The sequence below is a fragment of the Boleophthalmus pectinirostris genome, unplaced genomic scaffold (assembly GCF_026225935.1).
Source record: "Boleophthalmus pectinirostris isolate CB_2022bp ecotype Guang Dong unplaced genomic scaffold, ASM2622593v1 HiC_scaffold_2, whole genome shotgun sequence".
Taxonomy (NCBI): domain Eukaryota; kingdom Metazoa; phylum Chordata; class Actinopteri; order Gobiiformes; family Gobiidae; genus Boleophthalmus; species Boleophthalmus pectinirostris.
The window spans coordinates 4,749,443-4,776,052 of NW_026571152.1; the positions used below are offsets into that span (position 1 = coordinate 4,749,443).

General features: G+C 42.1%; 1 protein-coding gene and 1 long non-coding RNA gene across 3 annotated transcripts; one reads left to right on the plus strand and one right to left on the minus strand.

Annotated features, from left to right (window-relative positions):
• The first annotated feature begins 1,092 nt into the window (after positions 1-1,092).
• gtse1 (G-2 and S-phase expressed 1) lies at positions 1,093-19,365 on the plus strand. Of its 2 annotated transcripts, none has more exons than XM_020928793.2 (13): positions 1,093-1,223; positions 2,429-2,495; positions 2,583-2,640; positions 4,382-5,027; positions 5,836-5,988; positions 6,651-6,783; positions 6,954-7,274; positions 9,552-9,621; positions 11,835-11,939; positions 12,291-12,380; positions 14,194-14,404; positions 14,751-14,864; positions 18,832-19,365. In XM_020928793.2, exons 2-13 carry the CDS (start codon positions 2,474-2,476, stop codon positions 18,916-18,918), a joined length of 2,010 nt encoding a protein of 669 aa, XP_020784452.1. In that variant the 5' UTR covers positions 1,093-1,223; positions 2,429-2,473; the 3' UTR covers positions 18,919-19,365. The 2 variants fall into 2 exon arrangements, with proteins under 2 accessions (XP_020784452.1, XP_055011711.1); XM_055155736.1 differs by lacking the exon at positions 1,093-1,223 and adding an exon at positions 1,367-1,385.
• LOC129409484 (uncharacterized) lies at positions 6,503-8,695 on the minus strand. Its single transcript, XR_008632432.1, has 2 exons — positions 8,577-8,695; positions 6,503-6,777 (listed from the first exon to the last, which is right to left on the minus strand). It is a non-coding gene; the product is annotated as an uncharacterized LOC129409484 (long non-coding RNA).
• Positions 19,366-26,610: the final 7,245 nt, after the last annotated feature.

Consider the following 26,610-nt stretch of genomic DNA (forward strand, 5'->3'; position numbering starts at 1 on the left):
AAAAAAATCAAAAAAAGAAACTGTGATCTGTATTGACCATTTCGACTTGAAACAATGTACGTGGGCTTCCTGATGGGTGAAAATGTGACGTATAAAGTGGAATACCTGTTCCAGATTTTGAGTGCAGCTGCTGGGAAAGCCCTAACCAGGAAATGGCTTAATCAACAAATACCAACACTGGATGAAGGTTTGAGATTGTTTAGGATATTTTTAAGATGCAGAGAATTACTTTTAGCATAAAACTGCAACGAGACAAATTCAGAAGCAAATGGAAACAGTGGATTGAATATATAAATACTGTAAAACCGGATTTTGTTTGACCTGTCACTTCGTTTTTCCTGCAATTGGCTGTAATAATTACTCATTATTATTATTATATTTTTTTCTTTTAATTAATTCATCCTTTGGTAACATCAAAGGCACACACGCATGTTGTATTGCATTTAGCTTTTTCATACAACTAAAAAAAGAAAAATAAAGAATTACAAAAAAAGAAAAAGTGTATGAGTAAATCTTCAGTTTAGTTGAACAATTAAAATGTTCATGTTAATTATAACATGAGCACTATTATAATGTCAATCAAGAAGTACTTTCTAAATGTGTACTTGTAAATTAAAGCGCATACGACAAGTTCACATTTTTTTCTAGTTCTGAGGTAAATATTTATCATAGTTTTACAATGACAGTTTGTGGAGAAAGACAATAAAAATACAAATACATACCTCCACTTGTGTCCAACCAGGAAGTAAAATTATAAACGTCACAAAAAAGGTATACATTGTCATTTGTTAAGGTAAAATGCAGAAAAGCTGCTTAAAAATGACCAAAACACAAAGAAAATGTGACTATACTGACAATTTTCCTTAATTACGCACTCGTTTCACAATTTTATTATTACCAATCAACCCAAACCAGGGATGTCCCAGTTTTTTATTTGGAAAATCTGATCAACCTACGTTAGAGTGATCGATGCTGTCCCTTTTTTACAACAAAAACACAAAATTGTTAAACGTAATAACATTTAGCAACGGTGTCCTTCCCTGTCTATGCTGAAGATGGCGCTCATGCTCCAACTGTCACTCACACCGCAGAAGAAACACTCCAGCCAATCAGGACGCACCTCTGAGTCACGTGGTAAAATGCTGCAGATTTGAATTGAGAGCCGTGTTTTCGCCTGTCCGAGGAAATAAATAACAAACTTTACAACAATATCACTTTCCCAGGTGCGTATTTCTTCATTCAAACAACATTCTGATCATAAAGGGCTTTTATTCTCTTGTCACGTTAGAAAATCGTTAACGTTAATTGTTTAAGGAACGCTTTATGTGAACTAACCGTCAGTTTCTTTAGAGCAAAACGCGAACCTCAAATCACTCTGACCCGAGGTAATTAACGCAATATTTACCAGATTTTCACAATTCTAAACTGGGACACACCTTGGTTTGGATGGTTGGTTTAAATAAAATAGTGTCAGTCATAATATGAGGAACTTCTGTCGATGCATTTTTTTTTTTTTTTTTTTTTTTTTTTTTTGCTTTATGGTCATTCACAAACACGGATTTCTGTATTTTGGTCAAACAAATTACAATTTATGCTCTTCTTTACTGTTGGCAGGGATCAGATTAGTCAAATATTTTGTTAAAAATTGTGATAGTCCTGTTTTAGTCCTGATGTAATCCTGATTTAGTCTTAGTTAAGTTCTGGTTTAGACCTGATGTAGTCCTGGTTTAGTCTTAGGTTAGTCCTGTTTTAGTCCTGATGTCGTTCTGGTTTAGTCTTAGTTTAGTCCTAGTTTAGACCTTATGTAGTTCTGGTTTAGTCTTAGTTTAGTCCATATTTAGACCTGATGTAGTTCTGTTTTAGTTTTAGTTTAGTCCTGGTTTAGACCTGATGTAGTTTTGGTTTAGTCCTGGTGTAGACCTGATGTAGTCCTGGTTTAGTCTTAGGTTAGTCCTGTTTTAGTCCTGATGTCGTTCTGGTTTAGTCTTAGTTTAGTCCTAGTTTAGACCTTATGTAGTTCTGGTTTAGTCTTAGTTTAGTCCATATTTAGACCTGATGTAGTTCTGGTTTAGTTTTAGTTTAGTCCTGGTTTAGTTTTAGTTTAGTCCTGATTTAGTTTTAGTTTAGTCCAGGTTTAGTTTTAGTTTAGTCCAGGTTTAGTTTTAGTTTAGTCCAGGTTTAGTCTTAGTTTAGTCCTGGTTTAGTTCTGGTTTAGATCTGATGTAGTTATGGCTTAGTCTTAGTTTAGCCCTGGTTTAGATCAAATTGGATCAAAAATAGAGACACCTTGAACATTTCTTGTATACAATTGGGACAAATCACTGCTTTTGAATAAATCTGCTGGGACAGGCGACACAGGGCTCAAAACTGGGACTGTCCCTGTCTGGTCACCCTAGTTTTATATTTCTTCTGTTGTTTGTTCCTTCAGCTCATCTACGGCACTGGATTGGATCAAAAAAGAGTCTGAATTAGGATGGACCATGGAGCGAACAACGGTGAGTCGGGTTTGTGTTAAACCAGGTCAAACTAGAATGAATTTCACTTGAACTCACTCATTCATCTGTGTGTTTTTCTTCGTACAGATGTGTTCTTTTTACCGGATGAAAAGTTTGATTTTGACTTGTCTCTGTCGCCTGCCAGGTAACACAACTGACATACAGAATATTACAGCGAGGAGACCCTTGACAGTGCTGGGGTGTTGAAGACATTGTCACTGTTCCTCTGTCCAAAATACCCACAATCAGGCACACAATAGTGGGACATAATGGACAATAACTACACAAAAAAAGACATAATTCTAATGTTAAAACCAGACTTTTCACTGTGTGTTCGTGATCAGTTTTTGAATCTGACACACTTTTGGGCTTTATCAATTCCAAATGTAACCCTGTAAATGCTTTATAAAGTTGAGAATTCTGCAGTATCCTTTTTTATGATAAGTGCTGCAGTTTGTTCGGGCACAAAGAACAATAGCGTCTTGTGCATAAAACCAACAAATCCTGTAGAGTAGACCTTTTCAGACATTTAGTATATTTGCTTCATTAGCATGTAGTGCATCAATTAATACACTATTTTTGTCCAGACATTCTAGAGGCAAGTTATGTGATGTGTCTGGCCCAAGGACACAATGGCAGTATTTACCAATGCTTATATTTAAGGGTCCTGTATCACGCAAAATTGACTCTTGAAAGCTTTTAGCCATGTTATAATGTTACCTCCTCAAAAACAGATCTGGAGTTGTATGTTATTAGGTTCTTTTTTCAGACCAAGAGTTTGTTTTTCATCCCTGACAGTTTGTTCTGCTCCCTGCGGTCTTCCTCAGAGTCACCTGATGTTGCTGTGACAGGTCCAGTCAGCTGATTTAAACAGGTTTTGGCGCTGTGTTCCTACCAGTGGAGGCAGGATCCTGGAGTTGAGTTTTGTTTCATTCACACGTTTGAGTAACTCTTTATTATTAGTCTGTCCACGTCTCCAAAGCTTAAAATGCTCTGTTCCACCTTGATGTCCTGATGTCACATAGTGATAGTTTTCAAGTTAACAGCTCCTTTTAACTTTTGTTGAGTAGAGATGGACAATTCCAGGGCTGAAATTATCCAAATGATTCTAGTGAAGGTGCTTGGAGTTTAAAAACTGTATTAGGCAAGGCAAGGTATTTTTATTGTATAGCACAATTTGTACACAAAATAATTCAAAGTGCTTTACAGAATAAGAAATATATTAAAATTACAATATAAACAAAACATAAATAGTCATAAAATTAAAGAGAGAGAGAGAGAGACATTAAATTAGAGAGAAGAGTGTGGAATGAAAAATGAAAACCTTTCAGTCATCTGCAGCTGAACAGAAGTGTTTTGAGCCTGGATTTAAACAGAGTTAGAGCAGAGGTTTGTCTCACATGTTCAGACTGTTCCAGGTTTGAGCTGCATAAATCTGAAACTGACTCCTTGTGTTTAGTCCTGATTCTGGACACCAGCAGGAGGTCAGTCCCTGAGCTCCTCAGAGTGCAAATGGTTTATATGGAACATATATGGAAAGTCTGTAAGCCACAAGAGCCAGTGCAGAGACCTGAGCACGGGACGCATGTGCTCATACCACATGACATCACAAGGTGGAACAGAATTTTCTCTGTTGGAGAGATGAACTTATCCTAAATATGCAGGGTTTGTGTGTTAAACATGTGTGAATGAAACAAAACACAACTCCAGGTCTGTTTGTGATGAGGAAACTACATTATAACATAAGTCAGAAAACAGTTATATGGGCCTTTTAAAAACTTGACATTGCTGATATCTTGTCTACAAGATTAACTTAACAATATAAAAATAAACATTTCCTGTATCATTCAGCTCAGTTATAATCAGTGTCCTGTTTTCCTCCACAGCTCCACAGGTGAAGACTTTGAGGACGAGATCTTTGTTGGTCCCGTCAGTCATGCTGAGCGCTGCATTTCTGTGAACCTTGCGTCTCGTCTCGAAAACCACTGCGTAAAATCGAGCTGGAGTCCTCTGTCTGGAGACCAACTGGAAGCCATCTGTGAAGAGGCCCAAAAACTGGCCGATCAGCTGCAGAGCTCAGAGCATGCTCAGTCCGAATCTGAAAACATCGACCCAAATCGTGCAGTTTTACAGAAGAATGAGTTTGTGCAAGACTCAAAGGCTAAACTAAGCATGCTCTGTGACCCTCCTCCTACTGTACTTAGCCCCATAAAGAGACAGACGTTTTGTGTACAAGATAGCCCTATGAAACACTTACCACCTGCAATTCAAAACCGTATGCTGAAAGCGCGCAGTCCTAAATCAAGTATAGGAAATATACCAAGTATTAAACCCACTGGAAAAGCACAACTGACGCAGCACTTACCCTCAAGAGCCACGAGGAGCGTCGCCAGTCCAGTGACGAGAACTCAGACCAAAGCTGGACTCCAAGCCAGAGTCAGCGCGGTGTTACCCAACAGACCCACCGTGCCAACTGCTACACGCTCCAGCACCAAGAGCCAAGACAAACCCAGACTGCAGCCTCCCACCAAAGTAAGGCAGCAGTGAAACTTTAAAGGTGCTCTGTGTAACTTTTTTTGTGGAGGGTCCCTGAAATGCTTTTATTCATGATGAGATGTTATTGCATTGTCTGGAATGTTTCACAGTATGGCATTAAGCCTTTCTATCTTCATGGAGACCAAACCAGACCAAGTTACAGGTTACAGAGCGATAAAACCACCTGTAATTGAATAAATGTAAGGTAGAGCTGTTTAATGTCATCTCCATAGAAACAAGCAGGTGACGGACCCCTGACCAAAAAGTTACAAGTGCACCTTTAAATGTGGAGTATATTGGGCTTAGTTCACAATTTAGATTTCAACACAGTTTTATTTTGGGCTGATAAGTCACTGAAATATTAATGTTGTACCAGTCAATTTCAAAAAAATCTCAAAACTTGCTGACAATATGAGAAATATGTTCAAAGCAATTTTGTTCTTTATTTTGTTTCTCAATACATTTTGGTAGTCATCCGGCCACCATTTTTAGTTGTGATATATTTCCTAATAGAAAGGTTATGCTGCAACACTGGACAGATGCTGGTGATCAGTTTGAAGCCATAACCAGATTTCCCATCCGATTTATGATGTGAAAGTACAGCTACTGTGATGTAAACATTGATCTGGGGTTTGTATTCTCACCTCATTTTTATTCCGGAAAACAAACATTTTTCCAGAGCAGTTTTTAAAATAATTAAGTTTTAGGACAATGTTGCTATATCCTAGAAAATAACATCAGTGGTTTGAAATTGACACTCCCCAGTCTGCCAGTAAGCAATCCTTCTTCTTTTGTTGTAATGCAGTTGGCAACCAGTTGGCGGCGCAGTCCGAACTCAAGCAGAAACGGTTCATGTGAGGACCTTCTCTCTGACTCTGCGAGTGTGACCTCTGACATCAGCGACTCCTCCCTGAACTCCAGCTGTTTGGGCAAACGCACTCTGGCCCCGCCCTCCAAGGTACAGTGCTCATTTCAACTATTCATATTAAATCTTACACAAATATGTGCAAATGTCAGTTTATAATAAATGTCTCCTGATGCTGAAGGTTTTACATGTGTAAGTGTCAAACAGGGTTTTGCCATGGACCGTGCTCGATACATCTTTCTGGACTTGTTGACAGCTATTGATACAGAGGCCTGCATCACTATTAAACTACAGAAATGTGTTGAGTTATACACTCAGTCTTCATCTAACACTATTGTCATTGAGGCTAAAGCTGCTTGATTAAAAAAGTTCTTCATGTTCTGATATTTATCAGAATTAGTTTTATTACCACTGAACAAAATTCACAAACTATAAACATGCTTGGGCATCATGGTGCAACATAAAACAATGCCTTAGTTAATATAAGCTATGGTCAAATAAAAATAAGGGCATTAAAATAAGGTAAATAAAACTAGACTTTGATAAACAAAATATATTTTGCTATTTGACACAATAAAAACATAAATTAAAAGCATTTTTAGAGATATGAGTTATGGACATTTTATCATGTTTTTGCCAATACACAGCCCTAGTATCAAAGTCTATTCAAATTCTCTTATTCTCCACAAAATGGACCACAGACATCAGTAGATGGTTGAGAATAAATATTTGATTGGTTATCCATTTTCTTTCAGACACTGCGGACTCGCTCTGGAGTGAAGCTTCCCTCTGACAGCAGCAGACTCAGAAACACGTCCTCGTCCTCCTCCTCAGTGTCCAGCTTCAACTCCAGCATCTCCCTCTCCCCGGCCAATAAAGCCACTAAAGGTAAAATACAGGGCATGAAATAGTAGAAAAAGACTTCCAAAACCTAAAATACATGCATGCATTAGACATCTCTTAAAATCCAAAATAAAGTAGTAAAAATAGCAAGAGATAAATGTACAAGTCAAATAAAATTGTCCTTTTCAAATGATGTGAAACTCTTCTTTTCCCAGGTAAACTGAACTCCTCGCTGAGCTCTCAGTGCAGTGTCTCTAAACCCACCCAGCCCCCAAAGCATCGTCGCTCTGTGGCCGTCCTGCCCTCGGACCCTCCCATCTCTGTGGCCAGGAAGAGGTCTCTGAGCACCCAAACCCGACGATCCTCCAACCCCACCCTCCTCAAGAAGCCCCAGTCCTCCCCGGTCCAAACCCCAGTGAGGAGGGGCTTAGACCGGACCAGCTCTGTGCCCTCTATGACCAAGATCCAGAGCGGACTCAAGGCCAAAGCCAAACCACAGGCTCTGGTGCCCCCCACTCCCAACGGGACACTGCGAGGTGGGTGACAAGAAGTACATGAAGAAAATTATCAAACCAAACGGTTATTTAGGTGATAAAATGACAAAACAAAAACAAAAAGGCATTAAGAAGCAAAATCACAATTTGAATATAGACAGAATTAGCCAGTCACAAAGGCTGTGAAGTACCATTTACTTTTCCCCACAGACAGCAGCATTTCCTGTCTTTTTCTGCATAAAAGCTGCCAAGCCTGTAGTTTGGGTCTTTCCAAACATGTTCTGAAATGTGATTCTTATTAGTTTTGTATTACCATATTTTCCGCACTATAGGACGCGCTCTTAAGCCTCCAACCCCATCAAAAAACGACTGCGCGCCCCGCAATCCAGAGCGCCCTATACACGAATCCACTCGGGTGTCCCAGCAAGACTTCAGTAAACTACAAAGCCACATCACCTGCAGTGCACGCAAACACACATGGAGCAGACAGTGACCGTGCAGCGAAACACACCCACAGCCACACTCATCACTCCACGCCGACGAGGAACGGAACGAAATCGAAAAAGCGAGTGCAATGTGCCACTTCTAGACACAACTGAACAACTGAGTCACTGCGAACACGACGACAATCCAGCGATCCCAGACAGCACCCTCCCTACACGCCACAACTGAACAAAGCCCAGAGTCACCGTGAATGCGCCAAACAAACAAAACCACTGACCCATCCAATTGTTGTGTTTTGTTTAATGCGCCTTAAAGGTTGTATAGAGGATTTTCCAAGGAACGAGAAATCCAGTGACTGTTTGTCCTTTTTCAAATTTTGCGCATGCGTGAAACCACCCCCCCTCCCCTACAGCTCCCTACGTAGAAACGCCTCCTCCCTCCTCCTCCTTACGCCAGAAACAGGTTTGTTTACAGCCGGTGCGCTGCACATGACTTGTAAACAACTAACTACAGTGTTGGTTAGGCAAGGCGGAGAAGTGAGGAGCGGGGGGAGCGGGTGCGCGGACATTTCGTGCGTGGACGAGAAGTGAGGAGCAGGGAGAAGAGCGGAGCAGGGAGAGGAGAGGAGAGGGGAGCGGTGCGCGGAGATTCTGTGCCCGGAGAAGTGAGGAGCAGGGGGAAGAGCGGATCGGGCAGCGGGGACAGGAGCAGGAAAGGGGTGCAGAGAAGGTTGCGCGGAGATTCAGTGCGAATGAACTAGCTACAACACGCAGCAGCAAGCGGACTCTTTCTTTGCCTTGAAAATTACGTTTTCAGACATAGGATATCGCTTTCGTGTCCCGAAAAACGTTTGTCTAGCTCTTGGAAATAAAGTACGTTTTCATAATAAGCAGAAGTGACCTGTCCAGGAGTAATTTGGCGACCAATGCATCAGTCTGTAGACCCTTCGTCTGCTTCAGTTGCACCATCGCTGGAATGAATCTTCAAGAATCACCTTAGTTTGGCTTCGCTGCTTTTCCCCTTGTCTTCTTCTTTCAGCAATCTCAAAAACGGACTTTCTTTTGTGGCTAACTGCTCCTGGATTCTTGTCTGCCATTGCAACAAACTTTGTGCTAACTGCGAGGAAGATATAGGTAAAAAAAAAGCTGCTAAAAACTGTTGCGTTGGTGGAGTAAACAGCGTCTGTGCGTCTTGCGTCTGTGGACTGCGTGACAGGCGTACGTAAACCACGTACCGGCAGCGCGCAGGCAAGTCAGTTACGCTAGAAACGTAGGGAGTTTGTTTGACAGCCTGTCAGCTAACAGATAACGAGGCAGTGTCGTTATCTATTGGCAAATGTTTAGCCCCACCACGTCCAGAGTTGGTGAATTTTTATTCTCTTTTTTTGGTCATCATAATTACAAGGCTACTGCACCTCTATAATGCTATCATTGACAATTTGAAACAAAAAAAATCCTCCATACAACCTTTAAAGTCCGGTGTGGTTTATTTGTGAAAAAAAGTTTGAAAATAGACCATTCTATGACAGTGCACCTTATCATCCAGAGTGCCCTATAGTGCGGAAAACACGGTAGTTTGTCAGTTCATATTTCAGTCTTTTTGTCAATTCTTAAAGGTGTGTTTAGAATGTGAACTTGCTTGAATGCTTGAACCCTGTATCCTTAGACGTCTACAAGCATGTTATGAAATTTGAATGTTTGTTTCAGTCCTTCCTGAAATGTGAATGCTACAGGACATGTTTAAAATGTGGGCTATAAACTGGTTTGAATGTTGAAATTGAATGCTAAATCTAATTACAGTCAAAAATGTACAATATTGTTCTTTCAACCCTTCAAAACGATGATAATTGGTTGATTCTACTTCATTATTTCCCAGGGTCTTCATCTCCAGACACCACCAACATGCTCAAGCCCAAGAGACTGGTTTCTGTGAAGAGTGTTGACAGGTAAGTCTTAGCTTTAGTTTGCACATTTTTATTGTCATGGTATCATTTTATAACTTCTTTAATTAGCCTTAATAAAGCATGACCACAGACTTCATTCATAATTAACAGATATTTTATAAAGAGTGATTCAGGAGGAGCAAACGGGAGAGGAGGGGGAGTCGGGTCTTTCCTCTCGCTAATCGGATCAGAATGAACAGAAAATTTGCATGTCCCAAATCAAAATCTTGTCACAAAGCACCCAAAACAAATCTTTTATTACACCAGACTGTTGATGTAAATGTCTGTGCTGATAGAATAATATTTGAAATAAAACTAACCTTGAATCACTGCATGTTGAAGGATTATTTTCTCAGCAGCAGTGGAATTTTACTTTGCCGGTAAGACAGGTGCTAGGTGATATCAGTCCGCCGCTGCCGAACTTTCTATCAGGAAATACAACTCACTGCTGCTGCTCAGACAGAAATCCTTCAAATGCAAGGTTGGTTTTACTTCTAAAATTATTCTACTGACATTCACATCGACAGTCTGGTGTAATAATAGATATGTTTCGGGCGTTTTGTGGAGTGGGTAAAACTGTTTTTAGTGGCAGGAGAACTATGGCCATTGACATGCACCAGTCTAGCACCAGTGACCTCTGCAAATACAAGGACTGGATGGAATATTTCAAAAAGTGTTTCCACACATCTCCAACACTGGCTCACTAGGAAATGAGACGCTAATTAATAATCCAAAATTTAAACTCGAGGCCTGAGTTAGGCTCTAGTCAGACTCAGTTTTATTATTCACCCTGTATGTGTGTGTGTGTCTGTCCATCTGCGATAATTTTGCCATTTATGGACCGATTGTCACCAAATTTGGTACGTGGGTCAAGCCCCCGTGCCCGATGCCGCAAAAAGAGTTTGGTGACGATCTGAGGTCATTTGAGGTCACACAGGTCAATTGAAATGTCACACCAGTTTAGTAACCATCGGTGTTGATGTATTGTCTTGAAAAAGGAAAGGGGGGCAGATAACATTAGATTTTTTCTTCTTTCTGCTCCTTTTCATTCATTTCTTGTGTGTCTGATGTTGTGACACTGTCGATGTCTTTTTATGCTTTATGAATGAAATAAATGAATTAAATTAAAGTAAATTATAAAGGGTAGGGAATTTCAGCAATTTCTGAACCATCTGTGGCCTAAAATTTTCACCCAATCATCTCACAAGTTGGCACACACATACACCCGGGTTACACTGGATGTTACAGGTTGAAACCGGTCAAGGTAACCAAGGTCAAATATGCATTTTTGGTCATAACTCCGCGAAGGATGGAGCTAGAGCAACAGGAGTGTCTCAAAATCTCAGAAAAATTATTATCTATTTATAATTCTATGCATTTGTATAGTCAAATATTAATAGTTTTCAAGATAATCACTAATTATAACAGTTCCTTTCTCTTTCAGTGTAGCCGTTAAAATTGTAATTGGAACAAAAATAATTTCCATTTCTTGTTTTTCTGGTGAATCACAACACACTGATCTACAGTCACACAACTAACATAAACAACTCATGAAAAATGACATTTTGGTTCCACACTAGTAAACACAGATATTCTCATGTGTGACCAATATCACACAAGTGTTCATGGGCCTGTACAGATACACACATTACATCATGTAATATGGGCTGGGCTCCTCATAAACTGCTTCCGTGGTGATGAACTGACCCCACCGATGCCTCATGGGGACCAGGTTGATATCTCTGACTGCACTTGTTTCTGTCTGGAACAACTTGAGGCTTTAGATGGAGATGGAGCTAGTTTCAGCTCAGGATTTTAGAATACACGTGGACTTGTTAAGCCACTTTGATGGAATACCTCATCTCCAAAGCTCAAAATGCTTTGTTCCACCTTGTGATGTCATGAAGCTACCTGTCATACACTTCCTTTTACCTTTAGTTCAGTAGAGATGGCAATTCCAGGGCTGACATTATCCAAATTATTCTAGTGAAGGTTAGACTAAATGTACAAGGTTTGTGTGTTAACGTGTGAATGAAACAAAACACAACTCCAGGTCTGTTTGTCATGAGGAAACAACATTAGAACATTGATCAGACAATAGCGTGATATGGGCCCTTTAAATAATTACTAGGCCTGAATAATTTTTTGTCTTTGTTCATGCTTTATTAATAAAGATATGTGTATTTTTTGTCCTCAAATTGACTTTTTCTCCTCAGTCTCCCTCAGAAGCCTGCACTCTCCACTCTCACGCCCTCTCTTGGCAATGGCAGTGCACTACAACTCAAGGCTCGTAGACCCTCAGCTCTGCCTACTCCTGTCAGGTCAGCCACCATCTCACATTTTTCTATTGTACTATGGACCTAAATGAATTCATCTATTTATCTTTATTCAGAGTTGTGCAATTCATTTAATTTAAATTGATGGAGATGCAGTCATTTCTAATTGTCAGTAGTTGGTAGTTTATAGAGGTCTAGAGTCAGTCTTCTGTCAGTGAACGCATGAGGTTTGGAGCAAAGTTCAGACACAGTTCAGTCACAGAACAATAGTGATTTTTGTGTTTCATCACATTCACTGATACGCTTCTATATTAATCTAAACTGTTGTCCTCCTCAGTGCTGATAAATTCTCCTGTTCTCCATACATTTATATTATATTTTCCTTAAATCTTTTAGGTCCAGACTTTTGGGTCTTCCCCAGACCACGCCCACAAGCAAAGTGCGTCCAATCAGAGTGTCGCCCACCCACAATTGCACCCCCACCAGGTAAAACACAAAACGGCATCAGAGCAAAACCACATTGTCTTCAGACCAGATGTTTTCCCCCGAGAGAAAAGTCCTCTTACACAAAGTTAAAACTGAAGTCTGCTCCTTTGTGTGGACTCCTTTAGGCCAATACAGTTATTTAATGTGGGAAAAGACCATTATTTTCTGAGCAGGACACTCCCATACATGTCGTTTGGGAAGAGGAGGGACTTTAATCTGAGTTCTAGCCAATCATAGCAGCCAAATGACATGCAGGGATATTTTTTAAAAATGTCTAAATGAATGTGTAGCATTCAGTTATGACAGTTTCTTACACTGCTACCTTTTTAACAAGTAATAAAATGTATTTGTCAGAAAATATACACTTTTTGCTCTGCAACAGAAGCTGCGTGGATACTATGATAATCTGTTATTTTGGTAAAAGGATATATTGTAATTGGCTGTTCTTCTGTTTAATGCAGCTTTATGGTCAAAAACACTTTCCACAATGAGTCTACAGTTTTTCAATGTAAAGTGAATTGGAACCAAAGTTGATGGAGCTGGAAGTGCGCCCATGTTTACCTCCTGTTTGGAATGTGGTGGCTATCATTTTGGCTATGTCCATTATGAACTTTGTGATGGTTCATAATGTCTTGATCCTAGTGCGTCTCCGTCCTTTTGCACTGCGTTAGTGTTCTTCAGGCCACAGCAGAGCCATCTGTCTTGTGCTCTTCAGTCTGGCCCTCTCCCACTGTTCTTCGAGTGTTCAAACCTGGTTCAGATCCGGAAAGAACCGGGATCGTGTCCAGAGTGAAGTCCACTTCTCTATAGAGACCATCTGCGGACAGAGAGCAGATGTTTGTTCTGGAAAATGTTCAATACTACATAATTCGGGATGCAATACTACATAATTCGGGATGCATGAGCAATATCAATCAAACCTGAATCGCAATATGAATGAATTTCTTGTCTTATTATTCTTCTGGAGGCGTTTGAAAATGTGAACTTTAAACAGAGTCCTATTATTAAAACTGAAATTTCAAACTAGTAATGGCAATGTTTGTCTAAAAAAAATCACTATCCCATATTTTTCCCAAGCCCTCAGCCAAGAGGCATCATGATTAGGACCATAATCGACTTTACATTTGAGTTTATATGACAGAAATGTATGTCTTTATTTTGTCAAAATCTGTATTTCTTTTAGGTCCTGCATTAGGTTTACTCCAGTCAAGTGATGGTTTGTTTAGAAAAGCTGCACAAAGTTGAAAAATGTAGGAAAACCTAAAGAGCCCATATTGCTTTATTTTCTGATTTATGTTAACATGTTGTTTCTTCATCACAAACAGACCTGGAGTTGTGTTTTGTTTCATTCACACACTTTTAACACACAAACTCTGCATATTTAGGCTGAGTTCTTCTCTCAAATAGAAAACGCTCTGTTCCACCTTGTGATGTCATGTTAGTGCACTGTGTTTTTAAACTCCACATACCTTCACTAAAATGGTGATTTCAGCCCTGGAATTTCTAATCTCTACTAAACTAATAGTAAAAGGTAGATGTTAACATGAAGACTACCACTTCATGACATCACAAGGGGAACGAAGCATTTAGAGCTTTGGAGATGTAGACCGACTAATAATAAAGGATTACTCAAACATGGACGAAACAAAACACAACTCCAGGTGTTTTTTTGATGAGGTAACATTATAACATAAGTGTAATGGTACAGTACCCATAATGCTTTGCGATGTCACAATCTATAGAGCGCTAAGGCAAAAGTGTGGTTGATATTATCTCTGAAGAAACCGACAAATTCAAATGTACTTGTCTTTAGCTCTCACACCGAATGCCCAGAGACTGCACAGGTTCCCGTGATCCAGCCTTTTAACCTGGAGGAGGAGGAGCCTGTACAGCCCCCGCCCACAATCACAAAACCCGACCAATCAGAAAGCACCACAGCACCTGACGCACTTTGTCTGAGCCAGTGTGAAACAAGGAAGGAGACTGCACCGGCCAAAACAGAGAGCACCAGCAAAACACAAGAGGTGAGGACGTGCTTGGTCAAATCAAACTTTGAATCTTTGAGTTATTATTAGTCTGAACATGTCAGTGGCAATATGGCTCAAAAATATAACCATTTACCTATCAATTATCTGTTTTACAAAGGGTTTATCATTGGAGATCCTGAGAATTGTTTTCTTTTTTCCTAGATAATGACATTTTACTTCTTGTATGATATATAAAAATGTGACCATTTACCATATCCATAACATGATTGGCAAAAGACCAGATTTTGAAAACCCAATCATAAATGTGTTAATGTGCTCTCTGTGTAGTGAAGTATTTCTTGCTGATTCTTTAGTAACCCGACGGTACACGTTGTTGTTTCAGATCTTACTTCTGGACCTCCCGGCTCCTGCTCTTCAGCCTCAGGAGAAACTGCTCATCGACCTGAGCAACACCCCAGACCTGATCCGGACCAAGACTTGCTCCTCTGCATCCGAGGTACCACTGTCACCATGGTTACTCACACAGGGAAACATCAGGGTCTTTCTGCCTCTTTGTTTATACTGTTTAAGTTGTAGGGATGGGACAAAATCAGTCAGTCTCAAGACTGTGTGCACATGGGGAAAACGATCTCGTGAGACTTGATCCTTTGCCTCTACATTTGGCATGAGCATGAAAGGCTTCCATGAAAGGCTCAAGAAAGTTGCATATCTTTGAGCAGCTGTAGCTAAAAGGCTCCTGCACTTGGAGACATGTCATTCACATTTTCAGACAGAGAACACATTAGACACAGCCTCAGTTTTTCTCACAGTGAGAGGATCAGTACTGCAAACAGTCAGTGCTAAAGTTTGTTCAAAAATACAGGGAAATAATCAAATATACATGCTCACAATTCATCAGCACAAAAGGCAAAACATCCAGGCGTATTCATAAATCTGAAATGTAGTATCAGATGAACAAGCAGAGAAATCAAACTTTTATTGAATCCAGTTGAGACAGAAAAGTAAAAGTGTCCGTCAGCATCACCATGTTTCATTTTGTTTGGCCCACACCACCGTGCTCATGTTTATGTACTGTCTGGTCTCGTTCATATGGAGATAGGTTAGCGTCTCTATTATCAAATAAATATCAGGCCATTCACAAAAAACATTTTACAAAAGCATTTCTCCACTCAAAAGAAAGCGTTATATTATTTGCAACCTGATGAACCTGCGTTTACAAACCACTGCACATATTTGTGACATCCACTTCATTTATTTTTGGATTTTTGAGACCTTCCTGACACCATTCCACACACAAATGTGTTGTTTTTTTAAACAGCCAGTCACATCAACTGAAGGTGGAGTGTATGGTTTATGGTTGATAAACATAGATTGCACATAGTAATGCTAGGTCCACAGTAGTAGTAGTAGTAGTTAGGTCCATAGGGTCCAGATCATTCTTAGGTTGACTGGTGGAAATGGTGGGGAAGGTGGTTGTAAGTATAACTTACTTGTTTAAAGTCCTTTATACTTGACTGAACTTAAAAGGGAAAATTATCATCCAGATCCTGTCATTTCGGCTGCAGTGCAGACGAGCCTGTTCGCTGGTTTAACTGCATCAAAGTTCTGTATGTCCATGGCTTTTCAAAGCCGTTACTGCTTTTGTATAACCCTTGACATCAGTCAACCTCAAAATGATCTGGAACCTGTGGACACTGCTACTACTATGCACAATAGTAGCACAATGTTGTCAACCATAAACCACACACTCAAATTTCAGTTGATGCGATTGGCTGTTTAAAAAAAAAAAAACACACACATTTGTGTATCAAATACTGCTGTGGTTTGTAAATGCACGTTCATTGGTTTTCAAATAAAAGTAACTGCACTGACATTTGTGAGTCGTGTAACATTTTCTTTAGAGTGGAGAAATGCTTTTGTGAATGTTGTGACATTTATTTTTAAGTCATGAATTTTATTTTTGAATGTCGTTATATTTGTTTCTGGACAAAAAAATGTATTTGTGAATGGCCTGATGTTTATTTGATATCTCCCTTCATTCAGCCCATTCTGCCTGGAGTCGTATCGTGTCACCACTGAGCTGCTGAGCATCTAGTGTCCAGAAAGCACAATATACAGTCCCTGACAAAAGTCTTGTCGCTTATCCATTTTGTAGAAACAAAAGCTTATAACCTGACTTTAAATTAATCGATTGGTTTTAGAAATGTCTCATATGAAAGCTAAAACCCTCCCAAATTATGCTCAATATACTAAAATAAATTTGCTTCACTGAGGAAAGATTGATCATTTAATGAACACAGAAAGGTCAGATTTTGCCAAGACAAAAGTCTTGTCGCCTTGTCATATGATGCACCCAATCCTAGATTACAGCCTCACCTGTGATCAGTTACTGATCAATCAATTAGTGGGTGTGTATAAAAAGAACCCAGCACACCAGACCTTCACATCAACTGCAACTTGACCTCTGACAACATGCCTAAGATCCACCCTGAGACCAAAGCGTTAATTATCAAGAGGCTGAAGACCAGATCCACTGCTGAGGTGGTGACACCTTCAATGTGTCTCAGCGTCAAGTACAAAGAATAAGAAAAAGATCTGAAATGACTGGAGATGTTTTTGACAAGCCCAGGTCCGGCAGACCCCGCAAGACAACTGCTCGGGAGGACCGTTTGTTGATTCGAAAATCCAAGGCCAGCCCCTTTTCCACTGCAGCAGACTCCACCAGGCCTGGTCACCTCAAGTCCCTGTGTCAACCACAACAGTTTGTAGAATTCTGTCTCGAAATGGCCTCCATGGTCGAATCAGTGCACAGAAACCAGCACTAAACAAAAGACAATTAAAAAACCATGTGGCATTTGCCAAGGCCCACAGCCTGCTAAAAGGATGGACACTGGAAAAGTGGCAGAAGGTGGATTTCTCAGATGAATCCTCGGTTGAATTACATCACAGCTGCCTCAAATATTGCAGGAGACCTACTGGAGCCACATGGATCCAAGATTCACCCAGAAAACAGTTAAGTTTGGTAGTGGAAAAATCCTGGTCTGTGGTTCCATCCAGTATGGGGCTGTGCGAGACATTTGCTGGGTGGAAGGCAAAATATCAATAACCTAAAATATCAAGAAGTATTAGCTCCTCTTACATTCCCAACCATAAAAGGGGTCAAATTTTGCAGCAGGATGGTGCTCCATCACATACTTCTATCTCTACATCAAAGTTTCTCAAGGTGAAGAAGATCAAGGTGGTCCAGGACTGGCCAGCCCAGTCACCAGACATGAACATCATTGAGCATGTCTGGGGTAGAATGAAAGAGGAAGCATGGAAGGCAAAACCAAAGAATCTTGATGAACTCTGGGAGGCATGGAAGACGCTTTCTTTGCTATTCCTGATGACTTCATCAACAAATTGTATGAATCATTGTCGAACCGCATGGATGCGTCCTTCAAGCTCATGGAAGTCATACAAAATATTAAATATGGATCTCACAGCACCACTACATAATTCACTGATGTTATGCAACATATTTTTGTATTTGAAGAAAATTATTTGTTAAATTTTCTGTAGGCGACAAAACTTTTGTCTTGGCAAAATCTGACCTTTCTGTGTTCATTAAATGATCAATCTTTCCTCAGTGAAGCAAATTTATTTTAGTATATTGAGCATAATTTGGGAGGGTTTTAGCTTTCATATGAGACATTTCTAAAACCAATCGATTAATTTAAAGTCAGGTTATAAGCTTTTGTTTCTACAAAATGGATAAGCGACAAGACTTTTGTCAGGGACTGTACATCTTAACACTAATGCAGAATTATTATTTTCTAGCACTTTTTCAGATACTCAGTCACTCTACAATTGTGCATTATTCATTCAAGCCACAGCCTGTGGTCGTAAGCTACTATTGTAGCCACAGCTGCCCTGGGGCAGACTGACAGAAGCGAGGCTGCCTATCTGTGCCACCGGCCCCTCTGCCCACTCACACACCACTTTCATACTAGGCAATGTGGGTGAAGTGTCTTGCCTTAGGATGCAGTAAGTTTTGCCACTGGCGTCCCCCTGTGGCACCTGATTTTTCCAGCCCCTGCAGTTTCTGTCCAGGTCCTTTCCAGGCCCGGCCCTGCTGAGCTTCTGAGATCTAACAAGATTAGATTTTGATGAAGAGATTTGGTCATGTATGCTCTATTAAACACAACCGAGCCAAATACTTCAAAGTTGGAACTGTGACTGTGGTAAATCATAAAGGCTACATTTCAGTACAGAGTATGTCCACGGGTCATAATGAGGAGAAAAGCTGTTAACCCTGGAGTTTAGATGTTCATGGGGTTCATGTAGAAGTTGAGTTCCAGTTTATGTTTCACTGATCTCACATGTTTATGCTCCTGTTATTCAAATTAGAACCATATTTCATGTGTCATTTGACATATTTCTGGATTCATTTATCCCTCATATTTGTGTGGTTTGTTTTGCAGCTGATTGACCTGAGCTCTCCTCTGATCAAATGGAGTCCAGTCAACAAAAAGGAGAAAGATGCTCCCCTCATCAACCTTTCCTTCTGATCCAGGACTGTAACCTGATGAAAACTGGACTACAGAGACCAGCTTTCAGTCCCTGAGACTAAACTAGACCAAAACAGGACCATCCCTTTAGACCAATACTGGACCAAACCCAGATCTGAACCAATCAACTGCGAAAAGGAGTGTTAAAGAAATCAGCAGCTTTGTTCTATACTGAAAATACTTAGATTTTAATGTGTTTATCATTGTTTAAATAAATGTCCTTGTCTGTGTTGATTGAGCTGCTCATTGTAAAAAAAAAAAAAAAAAAATCATTATAATTTCAATATTCAGTCCAATGGTACAGCCCTGATAAAGTGATCTTCTGGATCATTCCCATTAAAAACTGTTCTTCTGACCACTGGTGTCAAATCATCTCTTCTACTGAAATGCAGTGATTCATGAGAGATTGTAAATGTGTAGATGAATAAAGTGTTTTATAAAAAATCATTCTAACGTACAAGTTTTTTTTTTCTCCGTCTTTTAATTACACAATTTTCCTAATCACAAAGACCTGGAGTTGTGTTTTGTTTCATTCACACGTTTAAAACACAAACCCTCCAAATTTAGGCTCTTTGATTTAGGCATTAATCCATTTTGTGTCATATAAAACATATAAAGCTTCATTAAGTGGCTTTTCTGGTTAATCACCTGCTGGTCTCTCTCTGTCGCTTTGACACTTTAGTTTTAGAATGACAGCAGTTACCTTCAAGCGCATATTACAGGTTTTCATGTTTTTCTAATTGGGACTCTGTTCGGTGCAGTACCAGTAGTAAATGTTTTATGCCAGTCCGGTGGCTTGTACAAAAACACAGTTAGGAAATGACCTCTACACATGTCATATCTGCTGCTCGCATTCAACCAGACAAATTATAAAACACCAACATGTCAAAACGAGAATAAACTAGGCAAGATTTTAAAAATATTATGTTTTTAGTGCATTTTTAGTGCAATGGGCTCACGCTTACATCACAAAACTGGAAGACATTTAGAAACATGCAGATGACGACTTCCTTTGGGCTTTGTAGGTGATAGGAACTCTGGGAACTTTTCATCATCTGTCATTGTATTCCTTTTTTTTCCTTTTATTTGTGTATTATAATTTATCTAACTTAATAAAAAAAGAAAAGAAAAAAGATGTCATTGTAGTGTTCCGTTATGTTTGGCAGATCTACAATTCACACACTGAAGATCCGATTAGAACGATTGTTTACGTATGTAAACACGGTTCTATGAATGAAAGTGAACCTGTAACCATGTGACTACAACCTTCGGGTCAGGAGCATTATGCCAAATTAAACACACCTGTGGGTGAACGCTACACCTATATGAATAACGCACGTGCACACACTCACCCTCTTTCTGGTGTAACCAGCCAGCCAATCACCGACATGTGACCAGGACGGTTACAGGTTCACTTTCATTCATAGAACTGTGTTTACATACATAAACAATCGTTCTATTTCATTTCAGTGAACCTGTAACCATGTGACAACAGTATGCCAAATCAGTCACAGGGAAGGTGAGGTGGAACCCACAAGGACACACCATCTGATAAATAAGTAAGCACATCAACCACAAGTGCAACTGCATGAGCAGCTTTATTGCAAACATAGAGCAATCTCATAATAACAAACACAAAGTGTCACCCATCCATCACAGCCCCTAAAACAGCAGAGGGGATGGTGGAAGTAGGCAAATTCAGCCTGTAAAACTTGGCGAAGGTAGAGGAGGATGCCCAACCAGCAGCACTACACACCTCCAAAGGCGCACCTCTGAACAGTGCCCAAGATGCAGCCATTCCCCATGTAGAGTGAGCAACCACTCCATGTGGGAGAGGATTCCCTGCGTGATTATAAGCCATCGCAATGAGATCGACTATCCAGTGGGCCAGCCGCTGTTTTGTAACAGGCCTGCCCAATGTGGATGTGCCATAGCTCACAAAAAGGTTATCCACAGAGCGAAGCAAGCTGGTACGAGCCACATAAACCTTTAGGGCCCTTACGGGGCACAGCGCATGCAGCCTCTCAGCATCCTCAGAAGAGTGTGGTGGAGGATAGAAGGACTCCAAGACCAAAGGCTTAGCCACATAATTCCTAGGCAACACCTTGGGTAGGAAGGCGGGGTTCGGCAGGAGATGAACCACCTCATTCTCGTCCCCAAAACGCAGGCACCCTGTCCCAACGGAAAGAGCAGCATGCTCCCCCACTCGCTTAGCCAATGATATGGCAAGTAGAAAGAGCGTTTTTAAACTCAGGACCCGCAAGTCCAGGTCAGACAAAGGCTCAAAAGGAGGCAGGCAAAGTGCCCCGAGGACTACCTGCAGATCCCAAGATGGGAGCAAATGACGCCTGGAAGGGCAACGCCTCCTAACACCTTTCAAAAACTGTGTTGCAAGGGGATGCGACCCAGGGGTGAGCCCATCACACCGCTCATGAGCCGTAGAAATGGCAGCAAGATATCCACGTAAAGTGGATTCCGAGCGCCCCTGATCCAAAAGGTGCTGAAGGAAGGACACCACCATAGTCATGTCACAGGACACAGGGTCTACACCAGTCCTGTGGCACCACCCAGCAAACACGCTCCACCTACACCCGTAGAGGCGTTGGGTGGACTGTGCCCGTGCGGCCTGTAAGGTGTCAACAACAGCCCTGCTCAGCCCAAGAGCATGCCAGCGCTGCCATTCAAGGGCCATACATGAAGATTTAGGACTTTGGGCCGAGGGTGCCAGATCTTGCCCTGTCCCTGGGACAGCAAGTCCTTTCTGGTTGGGAGGCGCCAACATCTTGTACACCTCGGACATCCAGGGTCTCTGCGGCCAGTTCGGTGCCACTAAGAGAATTCGTGCCTGGAACAACCTCACCCTGCCAAGCAGAGCTGGAAGGAGAGGCAGTGGAGGAAAAGCATAAAGCACCCCTGGAGGTCAGTTCTGGCTCAGGGCATCTACCCCCAGTAGTCCTGGTAGGCCGTTCATCGAAAACCACAGGGGACAATGAGTGTTGTCCTCTGTCCCAAATAGGTCCAGAGGCCTGACAGAAGCAGCACCATATATGATCCACCACCTGGGGGTGTAAGCGCTACTCGCTGGGATGAGGAGCGCCTCAGGACTGCAGATCTGCTACAACATTGAGGAGGCCGGGAAGGTAGAAGGCTCTCAGAGACATGTCCTCTGACTGGGCCCACAGAAGGAGCTGGCATGTTCTGGCATGCAAAGACGGAGACTGCAGACCGCCCTGATGATTTATGTAAGACACCACTGCAGTGTTGTCCGTTCGTACCATCACCTTCTTGCCCCTCACCACTGGGAGGAAGTGCTTCAGTGCCAAACAAACAGCCTCCATCTCGAGGAGATTGATGTGTCAACTCCATCGTAATGCAAACCGCAGGTAGCGACGATGACCCGGATGAATGGGCACATGAAAATAAGCATAGCGTAGGTCCACAGTTGTGAACCAGTCACCTGCTCGAATGGCCTGATATAATGCTTTCAGTTTGAGCATCCTGAACAAAGAACCTTGAGGTACTTGTTTAACCTCCTCAGGTCGAGAATGGGGCGGAAACCACCTGTGAGCTTTGGGACAAGGAAATACGGGGAGTAGAACCCATGATTTCCCTCTCGTGGATCCAGTGGACGTATAGCCTTTTTGGAAAGTAAGGCCGAGATCTCGCTGGCAAGCACTCCTGAAAGAGATTTGTTTCTTAGCACCCATGGGCATGAAGTGCACTGGCACCAAGCACTGAGATGGGTGCTTGAAAAACTTGACGCCAGCCGAAGTGTATAGTCAGGAACGCTGGGCAGACTTGGGCGGACCCCGTGCACCGCGCTCCCGAGAACGAGTATGGACCCTCTGTCAGCCCATTCTGACTGTGGTAGACAAAGGCCTGTCTACCACCTCCAGAATCTTGTGAGGAACCCTGACCCACTGACTGAGGTCCTTGTGGGCCAATACATCTCTCTGGGGCCATCCGAGGACGTGACCTCAAGAGCCCCTGATTGCGCATTCGCACCTTTTGGGCTTCATCCAAGGCTGCCTCTGTAGCCGCACCAAACACATGACCAGGCGAAATGCTGGCCCCCAAAAGCAGCATGTTCCGCCTCTGACAAGGCCGTCTGGCTCAACCAAATGTGGTGCCTGGCCATGGTGAGATGGGCCAAGGAGTTACCCAGGACCTTGGCCTGAGTACTTGCTCCCTGAATCACCGTATCCATGATGTTAGTCATTTCAAGCATGAGCTCAGATGGGCTCTTAGAATCCAGATCTCGGATCAGGCCCTCCAGATACACAAGAAGAGCATTGGTGTTTGCCAGGCTAGCAGCCATGGCAGTAGACTGATAGGCTTTCACCACAAAGCCATCAGTAGCCCTGCACTTTTTATTGGGATGACAGGCGACCCGGCCCGAAGGGGATGCCCCAGACAGGAGTGCAAATGAAGGTCCCACCTGTAGGGTCCCATCCAACCCATGCTCAGCAGCACTGTGAAGCACACTTAGTGCAGAGCGGGGAAGTAAAGCTTCTCTTGGCCGAGCCCACGACTCTTGGAGACGGGAAACAAAATCCAAATAGACGGGCAAAAGGGCATAGCCCTGGCGGCCCGAACCCCGATCTAATGCAGAAGCCTTGGGTGGAGATGGAGGAGCAGGAAGACCTGCAGCAGCGGCCGCTCGTGTGAACAGGGCTTTAATAGAGAGGTCACCCATCTCAGATGACGGTCCTTCTCCAGCAACATCATCCAACATAACCTGCTCCTCCTCGTAACCATCCAACAAAGCAGAGGAGCCGCAACCTGAGCTGCCGGTCTTACCCAAGTTACCCGAAGCGGCATCAGGATGAGAAAACCCACGCAGAGGGGCTTGATTCTCCAGCAGCCGCTGTTGTGTAGCAGCCATGGTTTCCATGGTTTTACGCATAGCCTCCAGTTGTTTCTGGAGATGATCCACCCTGGGGTCATAAACGTGGTCATGTGCCCGTTTACCACCAGACTTCCATGCCGCTTTACGGGGGGGAGGGGAGTCCACCTCCTGACCAGGTGGCAGCGTCTCCATAACAGTAACACAGTCCATGTGGTCACTATCCACCCCCGAAGCCATTTCGACACAGGAGATTCACACTAGAGGAGAATGAAAAACGTCCCCGAAAATAGAATGAAGTCCCCTGTAGCACAAACAAATGAAAAAGAAGTTTATGTGCACGTATATTATATCATAATATAATAATATAAAAAAATACAAGCACTAAGGAGAGCAGACCACAGCAGAAAGCTGCAATACCTCTCCAAGCCAGGAGGCGGCGAAGCGCGCTCTCACGGCACTACAAACAGAGCTAAGTTAGCATAACAAATGCACAAGCCGGCTAGATAGCAAAGTTTGCAACCGGTAAACGGGAGCGATACACTCACCAAACTGCAACAAAATTGACACGGAACGCCAGGGGGGTACTACAACAAGGAGCAGCCCAAATCAGCGATGATCCGTGAACAAAACGGCGAAAATCTCAAGCCGCGCGGCATAAGCTCTCAACGACCAGGAGGATAGAAAGAGGGTGAGTGTGTGCACGCGCGTCATTCATACAGGTGTAGCGCGCACCCACAGGTGTGTTTAATTTGGCATAATGCGCCTGACCCGAGGGTTGTAGTCACATGGTTACAGGTTCACTGAAATGAAATAGAACAGTCTTTCTCAAGTAGTGGGAGCGTGTGTGACCTCAGAGAACATGCTTTTTTTTTTTTTCTTTTTTTTTTTTTTTTGTCGTACAAGAATAAAGTGTAACTGCACCTCCATTACAGTAGATGGCAGTGACGCTCTCATTGTCAGAGTGTGTGCAGGGAGTATTAATGCTCTAGGGCCTGTTTACACGAGAACGCTTGCAGGTAAAAATTGCAACATATTTTATCGGAAGTGCCTTTCGTTTAGACGGTGATGGCGTTTTTGGGGCTTAAAAATGCAAAAATTTGAAACCACCCTCCAGAGTTGAAAAGTTGAATACGCTCCGCAGTAGTGTTTCCATCTACACTGCCCAAGACGCAAAACTCTGGTCAGATCTGCTCAGGTCGCATACACGTTTACGTCACATACATACAGTACACAGAAACAAACATGTCGGATAATTCAACCACCACCTTGCCACCTGGCATGCATATCCAATGGAATTCCACACACTTTTGCATCACCATATGCGCACAGATTTCCTCCTAAAACACTTGTCTAAATGCGGAATAGAAAGTGAAGATACGACACCACTTTTGCATCTTCTGTTCAGACCATCATCATATAAACGTAGCCCTAGTGCAGGGTTTTTTGCACCGAGCAAACACATAAACACACTGTATGTAAAGCGTTTGTAGTGCTCGGCTTCACTGTGACTATAGCGGGAAACGAGGAAAGGCCTCTGTGTTTACTGTCCCTAAAAATGTTGGCAGCGGACAGCATAAAGACAAATAAATTACGGCATTGCTTAAAGACATTACTCCCCAATCATGCTGATAAGACGCTTGAGTTTTCAGCGAAAACGTGCAGAATATTGTCAACAATCATCCCTCTTTGTGAATGCTGCTTCAGTAAACCAGAGAGCTCTGTTAGTGTCATATAAGGTGTGTACCAAACAGCAGAGGAGCTGATACTGTCCAACTATAACACAGACATCACTGTTAAACACGAGGAGGACACACAAGTGGACCGCCTCATGACTCAGGTGAGCACAGCGTTTAATACACATGGACACATGCTGTCTTTGTCCCGGGCGTTGCTTTGGAGACGTGACTAAAACGTTTGCTCTTGTATGTCAAAATGTGTGCGAAATGTTTTCTTTTTTTCTAGGAGACAGAAAATAATTGAGAAGCACTGGATTAGAGTCCCATCCTCCATCGAAAGTTTTGGCAGGTTATAAAGATGCTGCTACTGACCTGTGTTTGATTTTCTTCCGACTCCCACTTGGACCTCGGATTTGACATCACACCCTAGCTTGAAGTGTATTATTATGTTTGGTGTGTCGGATTACGTGGATTATGTGATTATGAGTATTCCCTCATTTTATGAAAACACTTCCACTTTAATTAATCGAATTTTTGAAATTTGGACCTCATTTTATATTATGATTTCTCTTCTGTTACAACCTTAAGGACATTAACGCCTGTTAAATCAAGTATTTGTTCAATATTGGCCTCATCACAACACCGACTACCAAACCCACAGGCAGTGATACGGACGAGGTGAAGTACTGTAGGAATATGAGTGATTAAAAGTGTAATTTAAACCACCAAAATAAAATATCCACATATATAACACAATGAAAACACTTCATATTTACACATCACTGTGAGCGCAGCCATCTTAGATTCTGACTCGGAATTTTTGCTCGGTCGAGTTTTTCCGCCACTGAGGTCTGGGTCACGCCACGTCCCAGGAAAAGGGCTGTGTCATGCGTGTCACTAGGCAACTGCCTTGGAAAACCAATTTGGAAGGATAATCGAGCGCAAGGACAATCCACGGTTTTATCACATGCCCAGTGTCGGGAACTACACCGGAAGTCGTCATCCACATGTTTCCAAATGTCTTCTGTTAAAATAGAGCCTGTTCTAACCTGTCATATGCACCTAAGTCGTGACCTTCAAACACAAGTAAAATGGCTGCTCACAAAACCGTAAAAGTTCCCTACTATTAAAAAATGTGAAACTACATTTACCGCTGCACTTAAGACT